Source organism: Astatotilapia calliptera, chromosome 15 (genome assembly GCF_900246225.1).
Source record: "Astatotilapia calliptera chromosome 15, fAstCal1.2, whole genome shotgun sequence".
Classification (NCBI taxonomy): Eukaryota; Metazoa; Chordata; class Actinopteri; order Cichliformes; family Cichlidae; genus Astatotilapia; species Astatotilapia calliptera.
In genome coordinates this window covers 25,448,033-25,468,530 of record NC_039316.1, presented here as the reverse complement: position 1 = coordinate 25,468,530, position 20,498 = coordinate 25,448,033, and the positions used below count along the sequence as shown (strand labels likewise).

Below are 20,498 nucleotides of genomic sequence, written 5' to 3'. Positions count from 1 at the left end.
AGGCCCCTCTTCTGTGGAACCAGCTTCCAGTTTGTATTCAGGAGACAGACACTATCTCTACTTTCAAGATTAGGCTTCAAACTTTCCTTTTTGCTGAATCATTAGGGCTGGACCAGGTGACCCTGAATCCTCCCTTAGTTATGCTGCAATACGTGTAGGCTGCCGGGGGATTCCAATGATACACTGTGTGTTTTTTCTTCTCTCACTATGTGTTAATAGACGTCTATGCACTGAATCATACTGTTATTAATCTCTAGCTCTCTTCCACAGTATGTCTTTTATTCTGTCTTCCTTCTCTCACAGCAACTGGTCGCGGCAGATGGCTGCCGCTCCCAGAGCCTGGTTCTGCTGGAATTTTCTTCCTGTTTAAAGGGAGTTTTTCCTTACCACTGTTGCCAAAGTGCTTGCTCATAGGGGGTCATATGATTGTTGAGTTTTTCTCTGTACGTATTTTTGTAGGGTCTACCTTACAATATAAAGTGTCTTGTGTGTTGTTGTGATTTGGCGCTGTATAAATAAAACTGAATTGAATTGAATTGAATTGAATTGAAAGGTGAACCAGGCATTAATTAAAGACTTGTTGCAGTGGATGTGACTAAGGCTGAGGAGCTGTTCTGGGGGAACTCTGCCTTTTGCTCTGACCACCTCACATGACCCTGATGTGGATAAGTGGTTGAGTGTACACATGTATGCTCAGTAGGACGGGTGCTGCAGAGTCTGACTCTCTTAAGGAGAAATATGGAAATTAAATGAGAAATGTAGAGAAAATTTCTAGCCTCACCAACCATTCAAGTCTCTGAATGGTTGGTGAATGGTTGCTCCATGTCACCACTTTATCTGCTTCAGACTCAGCAGTGAAGCTAATGTGCTACTGTGCATGTCTTTGGTCTGAGGCAGAATAAGGGGAAAATCACTGAAAATTCAGAAAATCACTGCCTTGACAAAACAGTGAAAGTTAATCTTATTCATGGACTGAAGCTGCTGCAGAAGCCTCCCAACCACGGCCCTGCTAAAGCTGCACGCACAGAGCTTTGTTTATCCTTTGGACAGATTATAGACAACTTCTTTTCTCGGTTTTGTTTTGTCATCACATTTATGGCAGTAAACTTTATCGCAACACTCCAATGTTTCATTACAGAGGAAACAAAGCCATAAAATGTTTAACCCTTGTATGGTGTTCGGGTCTGTGAGACCCGTGTTCAGTTTTTTTCAAAAGAAAAATTAAACAATTAATTATTTTTTCACGTGTAAATGTGTTGTGTCTTTCCACTCACTCCACTTGATTATAACTGATTTATTTATAACATTTTATATAAAAGAAAAACGAGAAGCACATTAATTCATAAATGTGATCTAACAAAGGTAAAGGGAAAAAATTAACCATGTTTGCTGTTCATATGTCTTGTAATTGGGATGAAGTAAACATCTGTTGAGTAATTTAACATAAAATTGTTTGATAGTGTTAATTTGGAAAGCCAAAACTCTAGCGGGTCCACCAGACCCATGAACACTGGCTGTGTAACAAAAATACGAACACCACACAAGGGTTAATTTTGTTCTCTCGCAGACTCACCTCGGGGTGTTGATCCAGACGATGCCAATGTGACAGAAAAAAATGCACTCTTTGTCTTTCTGGTTCTCGCAGGAGCAGCGTTTCTCTCGCCGGTGAGCCATATGGGGGAGCTGCACTGGGGGGCCATCCTCCAGCACAGAGCTCGAAACAGAGAGGGCTGGAACACACAGGCAGGGCAGGGTTATCGGCTATTAATGATCATCTACTCAAGTATGCAGCGATTCTGCTGCTTTGTCATGAGTGGATGAATGAGAGATGTTTGCATTAACTTGAGATTTGAGTTCAGAATTCAAATTTTTACTGCCAATTCTGTTTAGATCAATATTAATGAAGAAGCCGTGTGAAGCAGTTCTCATCTAAAGCTGGTGTTGAGGAGAGAAGCAATCATATTTTATCCACATGTCAGTCTCTTTGTCTCTTTTCTTTACATTTTTGCTGATGATGATCTGTTGTACCTCGAGGTGGAAACATACATTAAAAACTGCCTACACAGCACGTGAATTCCTACAGGTATGTACGTGTTTCAAATGCAAAGAGACGTGAAGCATCAACAGGAAGAGTGGGAATACTGTGGGATCCTTACACTGTGAGCTTGCATGTGCAATTGCCACTGATAATTTGCAAATGCCTAAAAACAATAGACTGTATATAAAATCTGTAGTCATTTTAACAGGACCCATTGGGCAGGTCCAGTGCAAAAAAGCATACGCCCCCTAGTCTGAAATACGAGCATGTATTAAATAAGCATGGCCACTGGGACACGTCAGGAAAGTGTTTACTGGGGCTGTGTATCAACTGAGCAGTAGGGTCAGTTTCTCATAGACCTAAAGAAAAAATGGACGTTGCATCCAACTTTCATTCCTATATACTTCCAGTTATTATATCCAGAAACTATAACGCCAGGGTTTGCTCACATCACCAGCCCTGGGGCAGATTGGAAAACTGGTAAAACATGAGACTGAAAATATTGGTTTTAAGATCTAGACTGGGTACAGATATTAATGTTTAAATTTGTATGGTGGTTTATTATTCATTTTATTTTCATTTGCTGCTAATAAGAAATGTCAACATAAATCAACAGGATACAAACGATGGATGGTGAAGACGGTAAACATTAAGAAAGTTCAGATACCCACCATGAGCAGCTTCAAGAGCGGCTTGCATGGCGGTAGAGCCGACTGCAGGATTATAAGTTAATGCATCAACAAAGAGATCCAGCCTGTTGGGGCCATGAATGCCTTTTAGAAATTTCATGGCAATCAATCCAGTACCTGTAGAAATAGCTACTCTTAACCTAACTAGTTCATTCACTCACAGGTTTTCCTTGGGTGCACAACAAAGGAAAGTCTGTGTGCAGCTTTTACTTTGTTAAAGTCGGAAATTACTTTATTCAATTTTATAGTCTCAAGGTCTTCATCAACACCCCAGAAAAGCACATTCACAGCTACAGTCACATGACACCATGCCCTCCAACGGGCCTGGTGTGTTTCCGATAAGAGAGCCAGAGCCGTCATTGCCTTTGTTTTTGTCACCGGAGCGTCGGAACAACTCCCTGTTCCTTCCCACTTAACTTAACACAACTCCCTTAGCATGAATGACATGTAATATTGTACCTGAACATAGACTTACAAACACAAAGACACATGTTTAAAAGCACACGTACACACAGAGAGCCCATAAAGCAGGCAGAACCCACAGACGGCCTTTGATCTTGTTCTCGATGCGCATGGGAGAACGTTTAGGCGTCCAAGAGGGATTTACACGATTTACATGTGGGAGCAAAATAACACCTTTTCTCACAATAAACTTAGGTGTTGCTCTGTTCTTCACCCGGCTGTGTCCCAGAGAATCACATTAGGTTTTTATTCATGCACATTTTTCAAAGAAAGTTCATAAAGGTTCACATTTCAACTAGAGATGGCACGATACCACTTTTTTATGTCCGATACCGATTCCGATATCATAAATTTGGATATCTGCCGATACCGATATGAATCCGATATAGTGTTTTTTAATCAACAAAACTGTTTTTTAATATCTTGCTGCATTTTGTATATGTTCATACTCAAGTTTAAAACAACAACTACACTAAAGCTATTCTGTTATACCTGTATGCAAAAAAAAAAATTTCATAGTTCAGCAATACTGATCAATCTAATAAACTTAAACCTACACCATCCTCCCTATTCTGGTATTTTAAAGAGTACTTAGCGTAAATATTAAGCAACCTAACTAATAGGGTTCCAACTCCCAGCAACAACAAAAATAAATAAATAAAAAATAGGGAACCACCCTCCACCTCATGATGCTTAATCGACGTAATCAACCTTAATTTGATGCAGTGTGAAAAAAAATGCACAGAAATCAATTATTTCTCAAGAAATATTAAATAGATTCAACATCTTTCTTCAACAAAATTGCAGACTGCACAGATGGTACCTTCCCAAAGGAAAAAGTACTATAGCTTACTAGGGTATATATATTAGACTTAATAGTTACTATATAGGCAAGGCAAGGCAAGTTTATTTGTATAGCACAATTCAACAACAAGGTGATTCAAAGTGCTTTACAGAGACATTAGAAACAAGAACAAATAAAAAGCATGATTTAAAATTGATTAAAACAAGCAAATAAACTAACTAACTAATTAACAAACAAACAAACAAACAATCAAAACAGTATATATCGGGGGCATCTGCTGTGGCAAATGGGTGCAAGCCTTTGACCACAAACTTAGACACTGCTCGGTGACATTAGTCTATCCTGGCCTGAAAGGAGACGCTACCGGTAGACTGCAGCGAGAACTGCCAGCGAGCGCCAGCCAGACTCTGTCTGTCTCTCTCATCATGGTCACCTACATGTACAGTAATGGCAGGTCTTGTAATAAGGCAGATTGCGCTAACATAATATGCACTGTTAGTTGATTATTTACCTGCCGCATTAACGGGAGAGGACGTGCAAACGTTAGCGCTGCTGCTGGGTTGAGAGTCACGAGTCCGGAGCGGAATTAAAAACGCGTGTCATCGCGTGTTTTGTGAGCAAATGCTTTTGCATATTCGTAGTGTTTCCTCCCTTAAATGAAATATCTACTTTGCAAGTTGCCCTGTTGTCATCGGTTCTCATAAAGTATAATCAAACTTTTGAGCGTTTGAGCCGCTTAGGCGCCATGTTTCCTGCCAGGTAAATGACGCTCCGCAACGTGGTGACGTCATTCGGGGCGACTGGAATCGATAAGGGAATCGTTTGCAAAAATGGCAAACGATTCCAAGGAATTGAAACAGTGGGAACCGGTTCTCAACAAGAACCGGTTTTCGATACCCATCCCTAGTCCTGAATCATTTCAATGTAAGCAGCTATCTCCTGGAAGTTTTCAGTCTTTTGAATATGTGGCTTTACAGCTGAAGGCCCCATCCAAAGTTGTGTTTCTTAATGTTTACAGGCCTCCCAAATACTGCACAGACTTTTTTAATGACCTCAGTGAACTGCTGTCTGTGATCTGTGTTGATTTTGACTGTGTAATTATTGCTGGGGATTTTAACATTCATGTGGACAACCCTCAGGACAAAGGGACTAAAGACCTGAGTAACACTCTGGGCAACTTTGGGCTGACTCAGCATGTAACAGAGGCCACACATAATAGAGGACACACTCTTGACCTACTGATCTCCAAAGGCCTGAGCATTTCAAAGGTTACTGTGTCTGATGTGGGCCTGTCTGATCATTACTGTGTTTTCTTTGAAAGTAAAATCTCAGCCCACACAAATATATCAACAACAGTGATCACAAAACGGTGTATAACTGAACACAGTAGTGCAATTTTTAACCAGGTCTTCCCATTAACACCTGACCTGTCCAGAGGGTCAGTCAATGAGCTCGTCAATAGCTTCAATGCTAACATGTTAAATGTAATGGACACTATTGCTCCCATTAAGGTGAAGGTTATCTCTGGAAGGAAAAAGTCTCCATGGAGAAACTCCACACTGGTGAAAAATGAAAAAAGAGAGTGTAGGAAAGCTGAGCGCAAATGGAGAAAAACAAACCTCCAGGTTCATTATGACATTTATAAAGAGAAACTTCACAATTATAATTTACAACTGAGGAATGCAAGGAGGTCCTACTTCTCTGACATCATCACTAAAAACAGCCATAATGCTCGGGTCTTATTTTCTACAGTTGACAGGCTAACAAACCCCCCTGTGTCAGTGGCAGCTGAACTTCATTCGACCATGGCCTGCAATGACTTTGCCAAATTCTTCACTGAAAAAATCCAAAAAATTAGACCAGCAATTGGTACATCAACAGCAGATCCAGGATATGTACTGTGTCCACCAAAAAACTGTTTAAACACCATGAAACAGTTTCAACCTATTAACAGCAAAGACCTGGAGGACATCTTAGGTCAACTGAACTCCTCCTCTTGCTGTTTAGATGTCCTGCCAACAAGTTTTTTCAAAAAGGTCTCAAAGACTTTAGAGTCAGACCTGTTACAGATCGTCAACTTTTCTTTATTATCAGGTGTGTTTCCAGAATCACTAAAAACTGCTGTAATCAAACCTATACTGAAAAAGGACAATCTTGACAAGACACAAATGAACAACTACAGGCCGATCTCAAATCTCCCGTTTTTAAGTAAGATCATTGAAAAAGCAGTTTCTCAACAACTCAGTTACTTCTTAAAACAGAATAATTGCTACGATGCCTTCCAGTCAGGTTTTAGACAGAACCACAGCACTGAAACCGCTCTGACCAAAGTGTTTAATGACATATGTCTGAATACAGACAGTGGAAAAATGTCAGTCCTAGTTTTACTGGATCTCAGTGCAGCATTTGATACAGTTGACCACAACATATTACTCAAACGACTGGAGAACTGGACAGGTCTTTCAGGAACTGTACTAAACTGGTTCAAAACATACGTAGAAAACAGGAAATACTTTGTATCAATAGGTAACTTCACATCTGAGCAGACAAGTATCACATGTGGAGTTCCCCAAGGTTCCATCTTGGGACCCCTTCTGTTTAACATCTACATGCTCCCACTGGCACAGATTATAAACAACAACAAAATAAACTATCACAGCTATGCAGATGACACACAAATATATATCACAATGTCACCAGGAGACCGAGGCACTGTACAGGCTCTTGGTAAATGCATTGAGGAAATCAATGACTGGTTGTGCCACAATTTTCTTCAGCTAAACAAAAACAAAACTGAGGTAATAGTCTTTGGCGCCAAAGAAAAACGATTACAGGTCACCAGAGAACTTCAATCTATACATCTAAAAACCACAAACCAGGCGAGAAATTTGGGTGTAGTGATGGATGCAGACCTAAACTTAGAAAAACACATTAAGACAATAACAAAGTCAGCTTACTATCACCTCAAGAATATATCAAGGATAAAAGATCTGATGTCTCAACAGGACCTGGAAAAACTAGTCCATGCATTCATCTTTAGTAGGCTTGATTACTGTAACAGCATCTTTACAGGTCTACCTAAAAAATCAGTCAGACAACTACAGCTCATTCAGAACTCTGCTGCTCGAGTCCTCACTAAAATACTATATACAGTAATGGACTTCTATTCCTTTTACATCAAATTAAAACTTATAATTATTTATTAAAAGCTCGACATTTTAAATGAAAATAAGAAAGAAAAGTATGTCTTTGTGCCCCCTTTTCCCTGTTCATGCCCTATCGGCCCCCCTAGCTAAACTTTGCTAGATCTGCCCCTGCACAGTTACCAGCGTCAGCTACGTAGAAAAAGATCCTGGTGTAAAAATTAATATTAAATAAATTCTAACAACAGCTTATCAAGCTTAAACGTGCTGCTGTTGTTCAGCCACTGGTTTCCTCTTTCTGGTGCAAAGTGGGCCAAAAACAAACAAGAGAGACGGACTCGCGACAGAAAAGCCGATCAGCTGATCATTAAGCAGTTTCATGATTGAAGTAGCAGCAAGAAGAGGCAGTCGCTTGTTAAGCTTAACGCAGGAATGCTTTACATTCAGAGATGGACTTACACACTTGCTTTACTTCTCTCGGGGATAACTTTGTCGGAGATGAAATGCCGGGTTGCTAGCGAAGCTCCACATGCTATCCAGACCACCGACAGGTCCCGCATGCCACAGCCGCTCTATCACGTGATGCATACTGCTCCGACGTGCTAACGTTCTGAGGTGAGTTACGGCGTGTTGCAAGTTTTGTGAGGTGCTTTCGTGATATTTAATGGATCGGATTACATTTTTTATTTTTCTCCGATATCCGATCCAGTAATTTAGGTCAGTATCGGACCGATACCGATACGTAACATCGGATCGGTCCATCTCTAATTTCAACTAACCCCAGCCGTCATCAGCAGGATGAGCATTCTCAGACACACCAGTCAGTGGAGGCCCTTTTACTACAATAAGCATCCCAGTAAAACACTTCTCAAGCAACATTTTCAAAATACTTTTGGGGGATGCTGAGATTTATAATCTCTCCAGGATTTTCTGGGACTACCCGGAGGTAAACCAGCACGGAAAACCTCCAATAAAAGGCAACATTAAATGGCTCTTTTTAAGTGGCAGATTCCAGATGCCAAAACTTCTTGCTCTGTATCTGAGACTGAGCCTAGCCCGCCTACGCTCAAATCTAATTTTGCGTCACATTTTTAACACATATGCATGCACTTTGCACTGATACAGAGCATTTTGTATATTCTGGGCAGCAGGGTGCTGTCATGGAGGAGTGAGGAGGTTTTATTTAGGCAAGTACAGACCGGGAACCACACAAAGCTACCTGCTGCTGTTTGCAACGTCATGTCGAAGTTATGTGTGTGTTTTTGCACACCTGAATGCTTCAGTGCCAGACGGACACATCTGTCAGCACAGCAGCTTTCTGCCAGACATCATTACGATATCAGACACAACACGATGAAGAGGATAATGGATCTCCTGTTCTGCTTTACTTCACAGTGCTCGGATCTTATTTTTAACCCACGGTCTTTGTGGTAATGCCAAAGTATATTCTGAAAAGGATCTGTGATAACTTTCTTTAAGAGGAAACCTTCGGACTGATTGAAACACTGAATGTGAATAAAATGCCTTGACAAGAAAACTCTACAAAATGTAAAATGATTTTAATCCCAGCTTAGCTTCAACTTCCTAATAGCACTTCAGGCTTGATCCAGACTTCCTGACCTCACAGTGGGGTCGACACCACAGATGTTTCACATCACCTTACTGGTTGGTAGAAACTGAGCTGAGGCGTGATCAGCGGAGTTTCAGTCAAAGCAAGAATGTCAAATAAAAAACTGAATCTTTGTTTAAAGATAAAAACAACTGTTAATCTGACAGAAGAAAAATGACCTGTAAAGTGTCCTTCCTCTTTATGTAACTGAAGCTGGTGCAAGTACACCAGGAATTATATTTATTATTAGTTATTAGTCAAGGTAAAATAAAAAATCAGTTCTGCTTCGGTTAAAAGTTTTTGGGAAACTTCACGTCTCAGTGTTTCTGCATCTGGAGTTTTGCAGCAGGAAGGCACATTAAACAAACACATTTTCCAAACTGGTTTGCACAGTTACTTCTCGGGCAGCCAAGTCCAACTCACCTGAACTGAGGGACTTTCTCGATACTGAGGCTTGAATCCATTTGGCATGGAGATTTCACACTTTTTATCCATGGTCCTCACATTTCCTCCTAAAAACACACATGCTTGAGTGTGACCTTTACGTACTGTACATAGACGAGGTTAGACAAGCAGCTTAGAGGTTTCAATCCTGGCCTGCATGAGGAAACAGTCAAATAATGCTGTCTCTCAGATGACTTCAGAGATTTGTCAGGTTAAATCTCTGTCATCAAAACTAAATTCCTCAATAAAGACTTTCAACTGCTTGAAAGGCCACTCATTTGCATCGAAAGCTAAAAAGACAATATGACACTAACCAGTTTCACATTTTGTGATATTGAATTATCATGTTCCTATTTAGTCATTATTATTCATCTTTTCCGAGGCTGTGCCAGAGGATGACTGAGTGAGTGTTGCTTCCAAAATGTCACTTTGGAGCACTGATGTCGAGTCCAAAGGCCAGAAATATGCCAGAAAAAAAACAAACTGGCATCAACGTCGACCTTGCCTCTCTCAGTTTGAACACGTGGCACCCAGCTGTGCGGTGGCTCGAGTTTCTCCATCATTGCTTTTATATTCTTTAACAGAATATATAATACACATGTTTTATGTGTATGTACAGCATCAAAGATTGATGTACAGATGCAACCAGCCTCGCTGGTTTGCATCTTTTGAACAGGGAGATGTCTCCATCGCTCATTTGTCCTGTAAACCTCTGATGAAGTTAAGACATCTGACTGAAGACAAAAGAAGCAGCTTGTTGTAATTACTGCAAAATCGGAGACATGGACACTGATTGAGCGGTCTGCAGAAAGGATAGAATAATACTAATAATGACAGAGTGCAGCGTGCAGATGTTTGCAGCACTGAGCGTATCGCGAATCCTCAAGTTTGTCGGGGGAAAAAAAAGTGAACTTTTCAGTGCCACCACCTGTCGGTGCCTTTCGCTTCATCCTCACTAACGTTTTGATTTCAGGGCTGAGATCTATCAAGAAGAAAATTGAAATATCATTTATCATTTTTATTTTATCATCGCAGCCTTCTTTGAACTTATCACCTTATTTAATTAAATACTCCTTTTTGTATGACAAAGGCCAAGATTTTATGACTATATCATAAAGACAAAATGACCTCTGCTGAATGAGGTAAGGACAACCTCCTGGGGCAATTTTAGGCCACCTAAGGGTTATAGTTAGGGGTCTGATATTGACTGATGGTAGACACTCAATGGATCACTCACACTCACACTGGGTTGGTGCACAGTCCCAAAGACGTTTGTGTTAATTACAATGCTCACAAACCTGCAGAGACAGAGGAAATACAGGGACTGCTAAGTCTGCTTAGGCTGAGCATCTTTAGTTGATTCCAGATGTTTTTCAAGCCTTCAAGTTTCAGGTTTTGTTTGTCTTGGGCAGAAGCCAATGAGAGCTAAGCATCTAACTGTGCCAGAAATAAACGAACAAAAACTGGGTGGGCATCAGAGCTTCTCGTGTTAATTCAGTCACAAGCAGAAAATATCTAAGAGGAACGTGTCATAGAGAACAAAAGTAAAATGAAAAGACAATTTAATTCACGAGCTGGGTAAGAAGTCACATCATGTATCACAAAAGTCACGCAACACCACTTTGAGTTTATTCTTCCTGCAGAGCTCACTGTGTGGAACAAGGTGCCAAAATGTTCAGTCAGCACCTTGGGTTCGGTTCTTGTCTGGTTAGTGTCATTTCCAGAACCTGAGTTGCAAACTGATGCTTTCTGCCACTAAAACATCATAATGTGAGCTTTGAGAATCTTAATATCAGTCTTAGTAAACATTTGAATCGATAATTCAGATCCATCAGTCGTTTGCATATCAGGGAACATTTCAAAGCAGCTGTGACAGATAAAAGTAACACAAATACAATACAAAAGAGACCATGAACGTGATGCTCTTAATGAATGCCAGAACAATACTACTACTACTAGTTATAATAATAATGATAATAATACTAATAATAAGAAGAAGAACAACAACATATCAGACTGATCTTGAGCTCGGCATAATAAATTTTACACACACTATGGGGGAAGCACTGTCCCTGAAATCTTACTTGGATATTTGCCAGTCTTGTTCTCTATAGGAGCATGAGTGATATCAGACTTCAAGCTGAAAGTTGGTTCTTTATTGTTTCCTTGCCACAGGCAGTGAATTACACTTTATGGATGTAAACATTTAAACTTTTCCTGGACCTTATGATTTCGTCTCTGTATTTGGCACCCTTTCAGTCCTTTAAGCAGCTCTCAGTGTGATGCACATTTCCTTTCCCATAATTTGCATTTAGTATTTTGTGATCCTTTAGCACAGGTATCCACATGCCTGTGCATATGAACCTGCATACTTTACATACATGTGCAAGTATTCATGCAAGCTCGTGTGCTATTTTGCATCTTTGGCTTAAGAACAAAAATAAAATCATGGGAAATACCAAGAGGCAAACCCCCTGTTCAGGGTCCTGCATCGTGTGCGGACTGCTGAGCCAAAGTTTAATTTCTTGCCCCTGTTATGAGAGGGTCTGGTAGGCTCCGCGGGGTTTGACAATATTTGACAATATACACATGGATCAGCTGCTAATCCATGAGCTGGTTGTTTGGACTGGCAGAAGTCAGTGCACAGGTACAAACCTCTCAGCCAGGAAAAGACTGTAACATTCAGTCCTTTGAATTCTTCAGCATTCATAAACACTTGAAAAGAAACAGAAGGTATGCAGTGGTTTTGTGTAAGAAGTAAAACACTGTATTTAGTTTGAGCGCACTCTTGGGCATTGTCTCTGAACATTCTACCCTTGGCGGGCACAACGTTCGGAGATTATAAAAATGTACTGAGGCCAACATTAAAGCCAGAGTAAACTCCCAGCCTAATTTGGGGCCGTTGAAGCCCCAGTGTCTCCAGTTTTATGTCACGAAAGGCAGAATAAAATTACACTTGAGAGTTTAAAAACAAAATACACTTTCCATCAACCATCCCTGATGAAACTCTGACGTCCACCCTGGACATGTTGCTTTGTCAGAGACCTTCTGACCTCCGGACTGAGCACAGGTGAGCACAGAGCGAAGAACGGCGAGCATCAAGTTAGTGATTATGATGACACCTGAGCTCCAGAAGGTAGCCTGACTTTATCCTTGTGTTGACGCACAGGTTGCAGTTTGACGGAGAAATTAACCCTTTCATGTTATTTGCCAAAACATTTGAGATTTGTGACTTTTTGAAGATTGTCTTTGTAGATTTTTAAGCTTTTTACCAAACAGCTGTTTGACAGCTGATGGCTTGTTTCATTCCAAAATATTTGGGATAGGAAATGTAAACGAGGGTTACATAGTGGCATGAAGATTGTGTTCAAGGATTAGTAAAATGAATAAAATAAATGAAAAAATAAATTTTTTAAAAATTCCCAAATATTTTAGTAAAGTGTTGTGCCCTTGCTACCAGAACAGTTGATCTGCTCTTAGCTACTGACTGTCCAAATCTGCTGATCTCTGTTGGAGACACCAACACCATTCTTCCAAATTCTTTTACTTCATTTGTTTCATTCTAAAGTCAGCTGGCCTGAAATCCGGTGAGTGCCCAGGGTACAAGTCCAAACATTTCTTCCTAATCTAATCATTTAGTGGACTGGGGCATCATTATCCCAGGAGAGAAAGGTGATATGAGTTATTACTTTGCATTGATTTGCAGTGACCAGTCTCACTATAAGGAAAAATGGACAGGAACAGAAAAGTAGGGCTCAAACTGTAAGGGTCAGGGTTGTAGTTTTTCTTTCAAATTACCACCCATCTGCACATTTTCAACCAGCTCAGGCTGTTTCTGTTGTTATACAGGCTGTTAGGTTTTATTTAGTGTCCTCAGTGCTCGAAGACAAAGGCTGTGGTGTTGTCTTGTGATTTCAAAGTGCTGCTTTCTCCAGCAATCCCTAATAAGGCTCAGATGTCTGGCTGTGATAGACAAATACAAAACACGCAGCACAGATTAAGACCAATGGGAAGGTGGAGATAGAGGAGACAGAAAAATGGCAAGAAAAACGGTAGACAGTTTGGTAAGTGGAAAAAAAGACAGCGGCAGCCAGAAAAGTAGAGAAAGAGTAGGGACAACATGTTGACAGAAAGGTGCTTTAAAAATTCTCTGAGGTCCTCACGCTAACAAAGACTCTACCCAAACTATATTTGTTTAAGATGATGGAGGTAGCATGTACCCAGTAATTCAGTATGCTAAATATTTCATGGAAAAGGCAGCTCCTCGCCTCACCTCAGTCATAAGTAGTACCCTGTGACAGTAATGAGCATGCACACTGCTGAACAAGAGGAAATGAGTAGATTGAGTGTTGGTCAGGACACCCGAAACCACAAGTACTATTTCATAATGACGATTTCAACTGATGTAGAAACAGGAAGAACGCTGGTGTTTCTCAGAATGTGCTCACACTTTATGACAAACCTCAGTAATTCTTGTTTCATAGAGAAGATGTTCAGCCAACTTCCATTTATATTTTCCTTTTAACTGCACACTGCTCGAAATGATTACAACGGTTAGCTCTAGCTTGTGGTGTGTAAATGTAAAAGAAAACTTGCAACTGCAAGTAGCCACCCCGTCCCTTAACCTTTAAGATCTACCTGAGGATGTGGGTTTTCATTCAGCAACACCAAGAGGGTCATACTGTAATGCTGCACCAAATCCTGTTCTTACCAGGATTACACATAAATGTGCCCAGCTGTACTTCAGCTGGCTGGCCTGTGGCATGCTAAATTAGACTTGGTGTCAGGCTTCTTTGACACGTACTGTACATGTGACAACATTTTTATTATCACAAATATAAATTCATCATGCAAGAATGAGCATAAAGTATGATTTAAATTTGTTATGCTTGTAAATTCTTTTGAGAAGATCGGCTCTGTAAGCCATTGTAAGCACTGCGTGTGGTTCAAGCCAACAAACCTAAAGACCAAACCAGGAATGTTATCTTTGAGAACAGAGGGGTCACTGGTCTGCTGCTACCTAGACTGGTTATTCCACTTTATGTCTTTGGTGTTTCAAAAGTTTAAATGAGTTCAAATCACAAATAACTCTTTAAAACACCCGATAATGTGTTTGTCCTTCATCGCCTGCACCATGAAATGAGTCTGTTTGACAAACCATGATTTTTTTGCCAGTGTTTCAATTCAATATTTGTATATTAAAATAATTAATGAATTTTTATTCACTTTGTAGGCACCTTTATCAAGCCTACAAAGCTTTCTTTGTAAATGACTCTTCTATAATAGAAAGCCTGGTTTAGACTTGTGCAGGAAATTTAGGAGTATGAAAACACAACACAGCCCTGGTTTTAGAAATGAAAGATCCACAATCCAGTTCTGCAGGTAGACCTATTCAAAAAGTTAAATATCCCAGCCTGCTTCGATTTTTAAAGTTCCTGGCAGGCTTAAACTATACCTCGGGCTAATGTGAAATAATGTCCTTTTGTATTTTTTAAAATTACTTCTTCCTTCTGTGAGGGCCTTACCATCAAGGTTTCTGAAAACATTTTATTAGCTGCTTCACAAAGATATCTGGGGATTGAATGTGCTAACAGTCTGAAGAACACCTAAACCAGGCATTGTTACCCAAACTCAGCTAAAGACCAGATTATACCAGCTTTCATTAAATCCACAGTTTTACTTGACTCATCAGTCATTTGAAAAAGAATTAATTTTCAATGAAAAGGGTTTTACCGCACAGTCCTTAGCATGTACAGCTGTAAGACTTATTTCCTCAGCAGCCCTCAGGTATGTTAGCTGGAGGCTACAAGAGGTCGTTTTGTGTTCATGGTTGGATTTCTGTGTGGCTCAAACTCAGCTTCACAGACTAAATCGTCCCATCTTACCCGTCTATGGTGATTTTTCATTTTTATGGGCCAATGATTTTTTTATTTTTTTTGGTAACGGTATAAACAATGAAAGGTGGTGGATTGGCCAGATGCTGGCCGGTGTGTAAAAATAACTCAGTTGTTTGGTGGTGGCTATCGCGGAGCTTCCACAGATTCAGTAACATTAGCAAGTGGTGGAGGACAGCAGGAGGATGAGAGAAAGGGGAGGCAGGAGGAGGAGAGACCCGAGGCGGCCGCCGGTCCGAGTGTCAGGTGAACTGAACTTCAGGTAAGAAGTAATGACCTGCAGTCTATCTGGGTCAGATATAAACCAAGTTTAGGTGGAGTTTATTTTCGTTGTGCTGACTTTTTACAGTCAGTTACAATAACTCTTACTGCGTACTAGCTAGCATGACGGAGTTTCTATACAGCTGGGTGGGTGCTATGATGTTACTGATAGTGAACTTTATTTTATTCATAAGGTTAGTTATTAGAGTTGCCAACCATCCTGTAAAAACTGGAATCGTCCGGTATTCAGAGAAAATATTACGCGTTTTGTATTGAGCTGAAAAGGAACACAGTTTGTCCCGGACTTCAGCTAGGATGGAAAAAGACACAAAGCTGGAGTTATTCTGTCTTTACGCTGCACAGCTGCCTCTTCTTCGCTCATTCTTTGCCCTCCCTCTCCTGTTTCTACTTCAATGAACATGATCATGAAACTGATCAATGATCAGCTGATCGGCTTTTCTCTCTCGTTTGTTTATTGCCCACTTTGCGCCAGAAAGAGGAAACCAGCGGATGTCGCGTTAAACAACAGCTGCACATTTAAGCTTGATCAGCTGTTGTTAGAATTTATTTAATATTGGTGTCTTATACAGCACTCCTCTACTCAGAGCACTTTATATGGCTTGCCTCATTCACACGAAAACATCTTCTATGTATTCCCTAACTACGTGCTATCTATCTGTCTGTCTACCTATCTATCATTCAAACTCCAGTGCAGGAAACCTGGGGTTATTACTAGGGATGGGTACCGGTTCTGACATAAACGGTAGTAACCAGACCGAAAAGCAGCGCACATTTCGGTGCTTTATTTCGGTGCTTTTTTTTCCTGAGCTGTGATACACTTTAGATTCTAGCCAATCATTTTACGTTTCCGAGGATAGTAGGCGGGGCCAGGTACGTACGTTCTGTTAGAGCAGAGCTACAGATTAAAAATGTCCAAGGCGAAGCGGTCAAAAGTCTGGCTGTACTTCATAGCAAAATATGCAAACTCAGCAGCAACAAGTGCTTTAAGCTGATACTGTGATATTGTCAAAGGAGGTAACACCTCAAATCCGATGAAACACCTGGCGACGCATAGCGTTTTTTTTAAAAGCCCAGAAATGCGCCGTATTTGATAGCTTGCTGCGAGACCTCACACCGAGCACATCTACTGCGGGTGGGTTGCCTGTTATGCAACATCCCCCAAAAACACGAAGAGGAGAGTCCTGGCCCCTAGCCCTGCCAGTGTAGCAGAAATGATGACGGATGATGGTGGCAGCAGCCGTTCTTCTCTGCGTGAGTAGCTAATTTACGTTGAGTAGGCTAACCACGTTATTACATTAATGCATGTAAGGTGAACTAGCAAACATCATCATAGCTACATGCGGCTGTCCTCTTGTTTGATGGCAGATACTCCCTTCACCCTGGCTAAAAAGGCTAAAATGACCAAAGAAAAAGTGGAAAACAGTTAAACATGAGAGGTTTAGGACAAAGTTTGTGTTTTTTCCATTGTTTAAGCACTGCTTCCATCCAAGAGTGATACCATATATGCCCCATAGCTGCAGAAAAGGCTAACATTGTTATATTTTTACAAAAAACAGCTGAACATGAGAGGTTTTTGGACCAATTTTGTGTTCTCCATTCTTTAAGCACCGGTTTGAGCACCGTTTGAGCACCGGCACCGTTTCAAAAGTACCGATTTGGCACCGGTATCGGATAAAACCTAAACGATACCCATCCCTAGTTATTACCCAAAGATATTTGGCATGCAGACTCGAGCAGACAGGGATCGAACCACTAACCTTCCAATTAGAGGGTGATCTGAGCTACAGCCACCTCCAAGTGAACAGCTCTCTGAACTGAGAAAGAGTGAACAGGTATGGCTTATTGATAAGGGTTCCCAGGAGAAAGCCTCTTCTGTAAAAGAAAGTACTTTGCTTGGAGAGCACTAACTGTGAAGCATGGTGGTAGAAGGGTGACAGTTTGATCTTGATTTGCAGCAACAGGCACTTTGCAGTCATTGAATCCACTGTGAACTTACCTACATAGCAATGTATTCTAGAGTCAGTGTGAGGCCTAAAGTTTGGACTAAAGCTTGGCCTAAAACAGACAGTGATCCCAAGCACAGCAGCAAATCTCCAACAGAATGTCTGAAAAAGAAAAGTACTGAGGTAATGCAATGACCCAAGGTCTGCAATGATCCAAAGTCCAGACCGCAACCTGACTCTAATGCTGTGGTGGGTCCTTAAGAGTGCTGTGCATGAATGAAAGCCCGGCAACTTCAAAGACCTGAAGCAAGTCGACAATATGCAAAGAAAGGTGAAACCATCGTGATGCTGCTCACTGGGGTTTCGTATTTTGAACCTACAGTTTATTCCAGTATTATTCTCATTGGTGTTTTGGTCCCAGAAAAGATCACATTTGGCGGTGTTTTACTATAACCAGACCAGCCGTTTTAAAACACAAAGCAATCCTGTGTTGGAAGATGGTGACGTTGGAAAGTTACTTTTAGTTCCAGTTTCATCAACATTGAAGAGTGAGAGAAGTATAAATGCACTTTTGACATTTTTAGCCTGAATTAGACATATTCTTTTTAAATTTGACCTCTATCATGTTTGAAGTGTGAGGCGGCCTTCCACAGCTATCTGTTCGTAGGACCTTCAACACAGGAATTTGCTGAAAGAGCAAGGGTATGATTATATACAGGTCACAGGGTGCCGTGACACTGACACTGTAAAACTTCATCATCCAAGAGCTAGAAAGCGACAACAGAGGGAGTCCTTACACGCTACGTGACCTCTGATTGCTTTTTGAATAATAAAATGTCACGATGAGCTCGACTGTGGAAACCAGAGAGCAGAGCGCCTAGCTGCAGATCTCATTATACAGCCTCACAGTCCTGATGTTGTTTCTGCTTTCAATTAAAATATGAATAATGTGAACATTAAAATATTGAGGTTGCAGTGCTTTCATGTCATGAAAAATAACGTGTAGTGCTGTGGATTTTTCCTTCATGAAAATGAATAAATTCATAATTTATTGACATCTCAAACACTGTTTAAATATTCCTAATCGATTTTTGATACTTGATTTGCAGAAGCTGTGACGGTATTAAAAATGAGCAGTATTTATGTAAGAGATACAGAAAAAGGTCATTATTTTTTATTTAACCACTTTTGTTTATTATTTTTGTAAGCTTGATAACTCTTTTCTACCTTTTATTAATTTCAGGGCTCCAAAATTAACAAGTTGCCATGGTAGTCCACAAACCTGTTTATTAACTCACTGGCTAATAAAATCAAACTGAGTCCTGAAAGGGGAATAAAAATTAATCAGCGTCTGGAGAAATACTTAGATCTCAAAGAATAACATATTCCTTAATTTGCTTAGTGATGCATTGTCTTTTAAGAGGATCATGTAAATTATACCATGTAAACAGAGTCCTTACATCCCACCCATCTAGTAACAAACATCTAATTGGACAGATATAAAAACGGGTTTACCTTCGCTGTGCTGGATCAACATTAGAGCCGTGAAGAGGAGACAAATGTAGGTGAGGTCCATCCTGTTGATCTCCTCAGCATCCAGGTGAGAAATCAAAGGAACAAAAGCACCTTGGCTCCTCGTAAAGTTCCTCGCAGCAGCTGGAGGAGCTGAAGCAGCAGAGCAGAGGCTCCTGCTGAATCAAAACCTAACCTAAGTGTTTCCAGTGAGCACCTAAGAAGACGAAGAATGGGCTCCGAGGGTTTGTTTCAAATGTCCAGTCAGGTAACGCGCTGTGTACAGCTGCCTCCCAGGTGCAGCACTGAGAGGAGTGTGGTGCTGGGTTTAATCCCAAGGCTGCTGCGGTTTCCAGACGGAGGGAGGATAATGTGACGATCTGTTATGAGCTGCATCAAAACAGATGGAGAGAAGTGACTGCGAGAGGAGGTTGAGGATACAACGGGGAGGCTGGCTCTGCACTGAGACACCTTCACAGCTTGAATGTCATTAATCACAGCCTCCTCCTCCTGTGGTTCAGCCATGTCATGCTCTCATGCTTGCCGCGTCCCTCACTAGTCTCTTTCATCTTCTCGCCTCTTTTTTTCTTTGTGTAAGCTGAATTGTGACGCTCGCCTCCCTGGGATCTCCTCACAGAGTGCTCTACATGTGTGGAACAGCCCAGCTTGCTATTTTAGGCACACACGTCTTTATCTGTGTGGGGCAACACGTGCATACATGTATAGTTGTCATCCTGCCCCTTTTGCAATATTCCTTCACCCTCACTGAATTATTATCCCACCAGCAGCTGGAGTAAAACCTGCCTGGAGACACTGAGTGAAAACTGTAGACCTGAACTTTTAAGTGTTTAAGTCTTGGTTGAAAAAGAGCTAATCTGCCACAATGACAGTTCATCTGATGGCAATAAAATATTACAGACACAGGGGTTCATTTCCTTGTTTGCTGTAGCTGTCCTCTGTTCTCTATGTAGTGAAGAGTTAACATATTTGCCAGTTTCTGAGGCGTCTGTCACACAGAAGCATTTAAAAGTTTTAGGCTGCAGACACGATGACAGCCTGTTAGTCAGTGCCCACTCAGCTAATGATGCACAAAGTCACAGACTATAAAAAAGACAGATGTAGCCACGGTGACCTGCAGCGATCATTTGAAACCAGGAACACAAAAGGAAACTGTTCACTGAGGTCATAAATTAAGCGAGTAGTGGGGTGAATTCTCAACTCTGGCTTCCACCCCCTGAACTTTTTTTAAACCAGATGCCGAACATGACTGAGAAACAACATGTCACACTCTATGTTGTTACTCATCAATCAGACGGGCAAGCCTGACCCAGAGAGCGTCCTGCTTTCCCCTCATTTTAATTAGCATGGGAACTTTAAACTCGTTTTTTATTCCTCACACAGTCCAGAGACAATCAGTGGGGTAAGGTCAACCAATGATTCAAAATTGTCCATAGGTGTGAATGTGAGTGTGACCAGCTGTCTGTCTGTTTTTTTTACCCTGATAAGGATTAGCAGAAGAGAATGGATGGATAGATTCAAACTAGCAACTTTAAACTTATCAGGAAAATGTTTATTGAGTTCTTAGATCTACTGAGCAGTAAGGCCATTTTCTCACACCTCACCCACTGTAGGCCCTCAGAAACAAAGCTTACGGTACTTGCACATTAGCTTAATTTC

The 20,498-nt window shown here is 40.9% G+C and overlaps 1 protein-coding gene across 1 annotated transcript in view; it reads right to left on the bottom strand.

Moving 5' to 3' along the window:
- The window catches only part of LOC113006448 (endothelin-2), a 37,000-nt gene extending 17,560 nt beyond the window's left edge, over window positions 1-19,440 (bottom strand). Inside the window, exons 1-2 of the mRNA XM_026142428.1 lie at window positions 18,825-19,440; window positions 1,574-1,730 (exon numbers count right to left, since the gene is read on the bottom strand). Coding sequence (XP_025998213.1) covers window positions 1,574-1,730; window positions 18,825-18,885 — 218 coding nt within the window. The 5' untranslated portion in view covers window positions 18,886-19,440. The remainder of the gene's footprint in view (window positions 1-1,573; window positions 1,731-18,824) is intronic.
- Window positions 19,441-20,498: the final 1,058 nt, after the last annotated feature.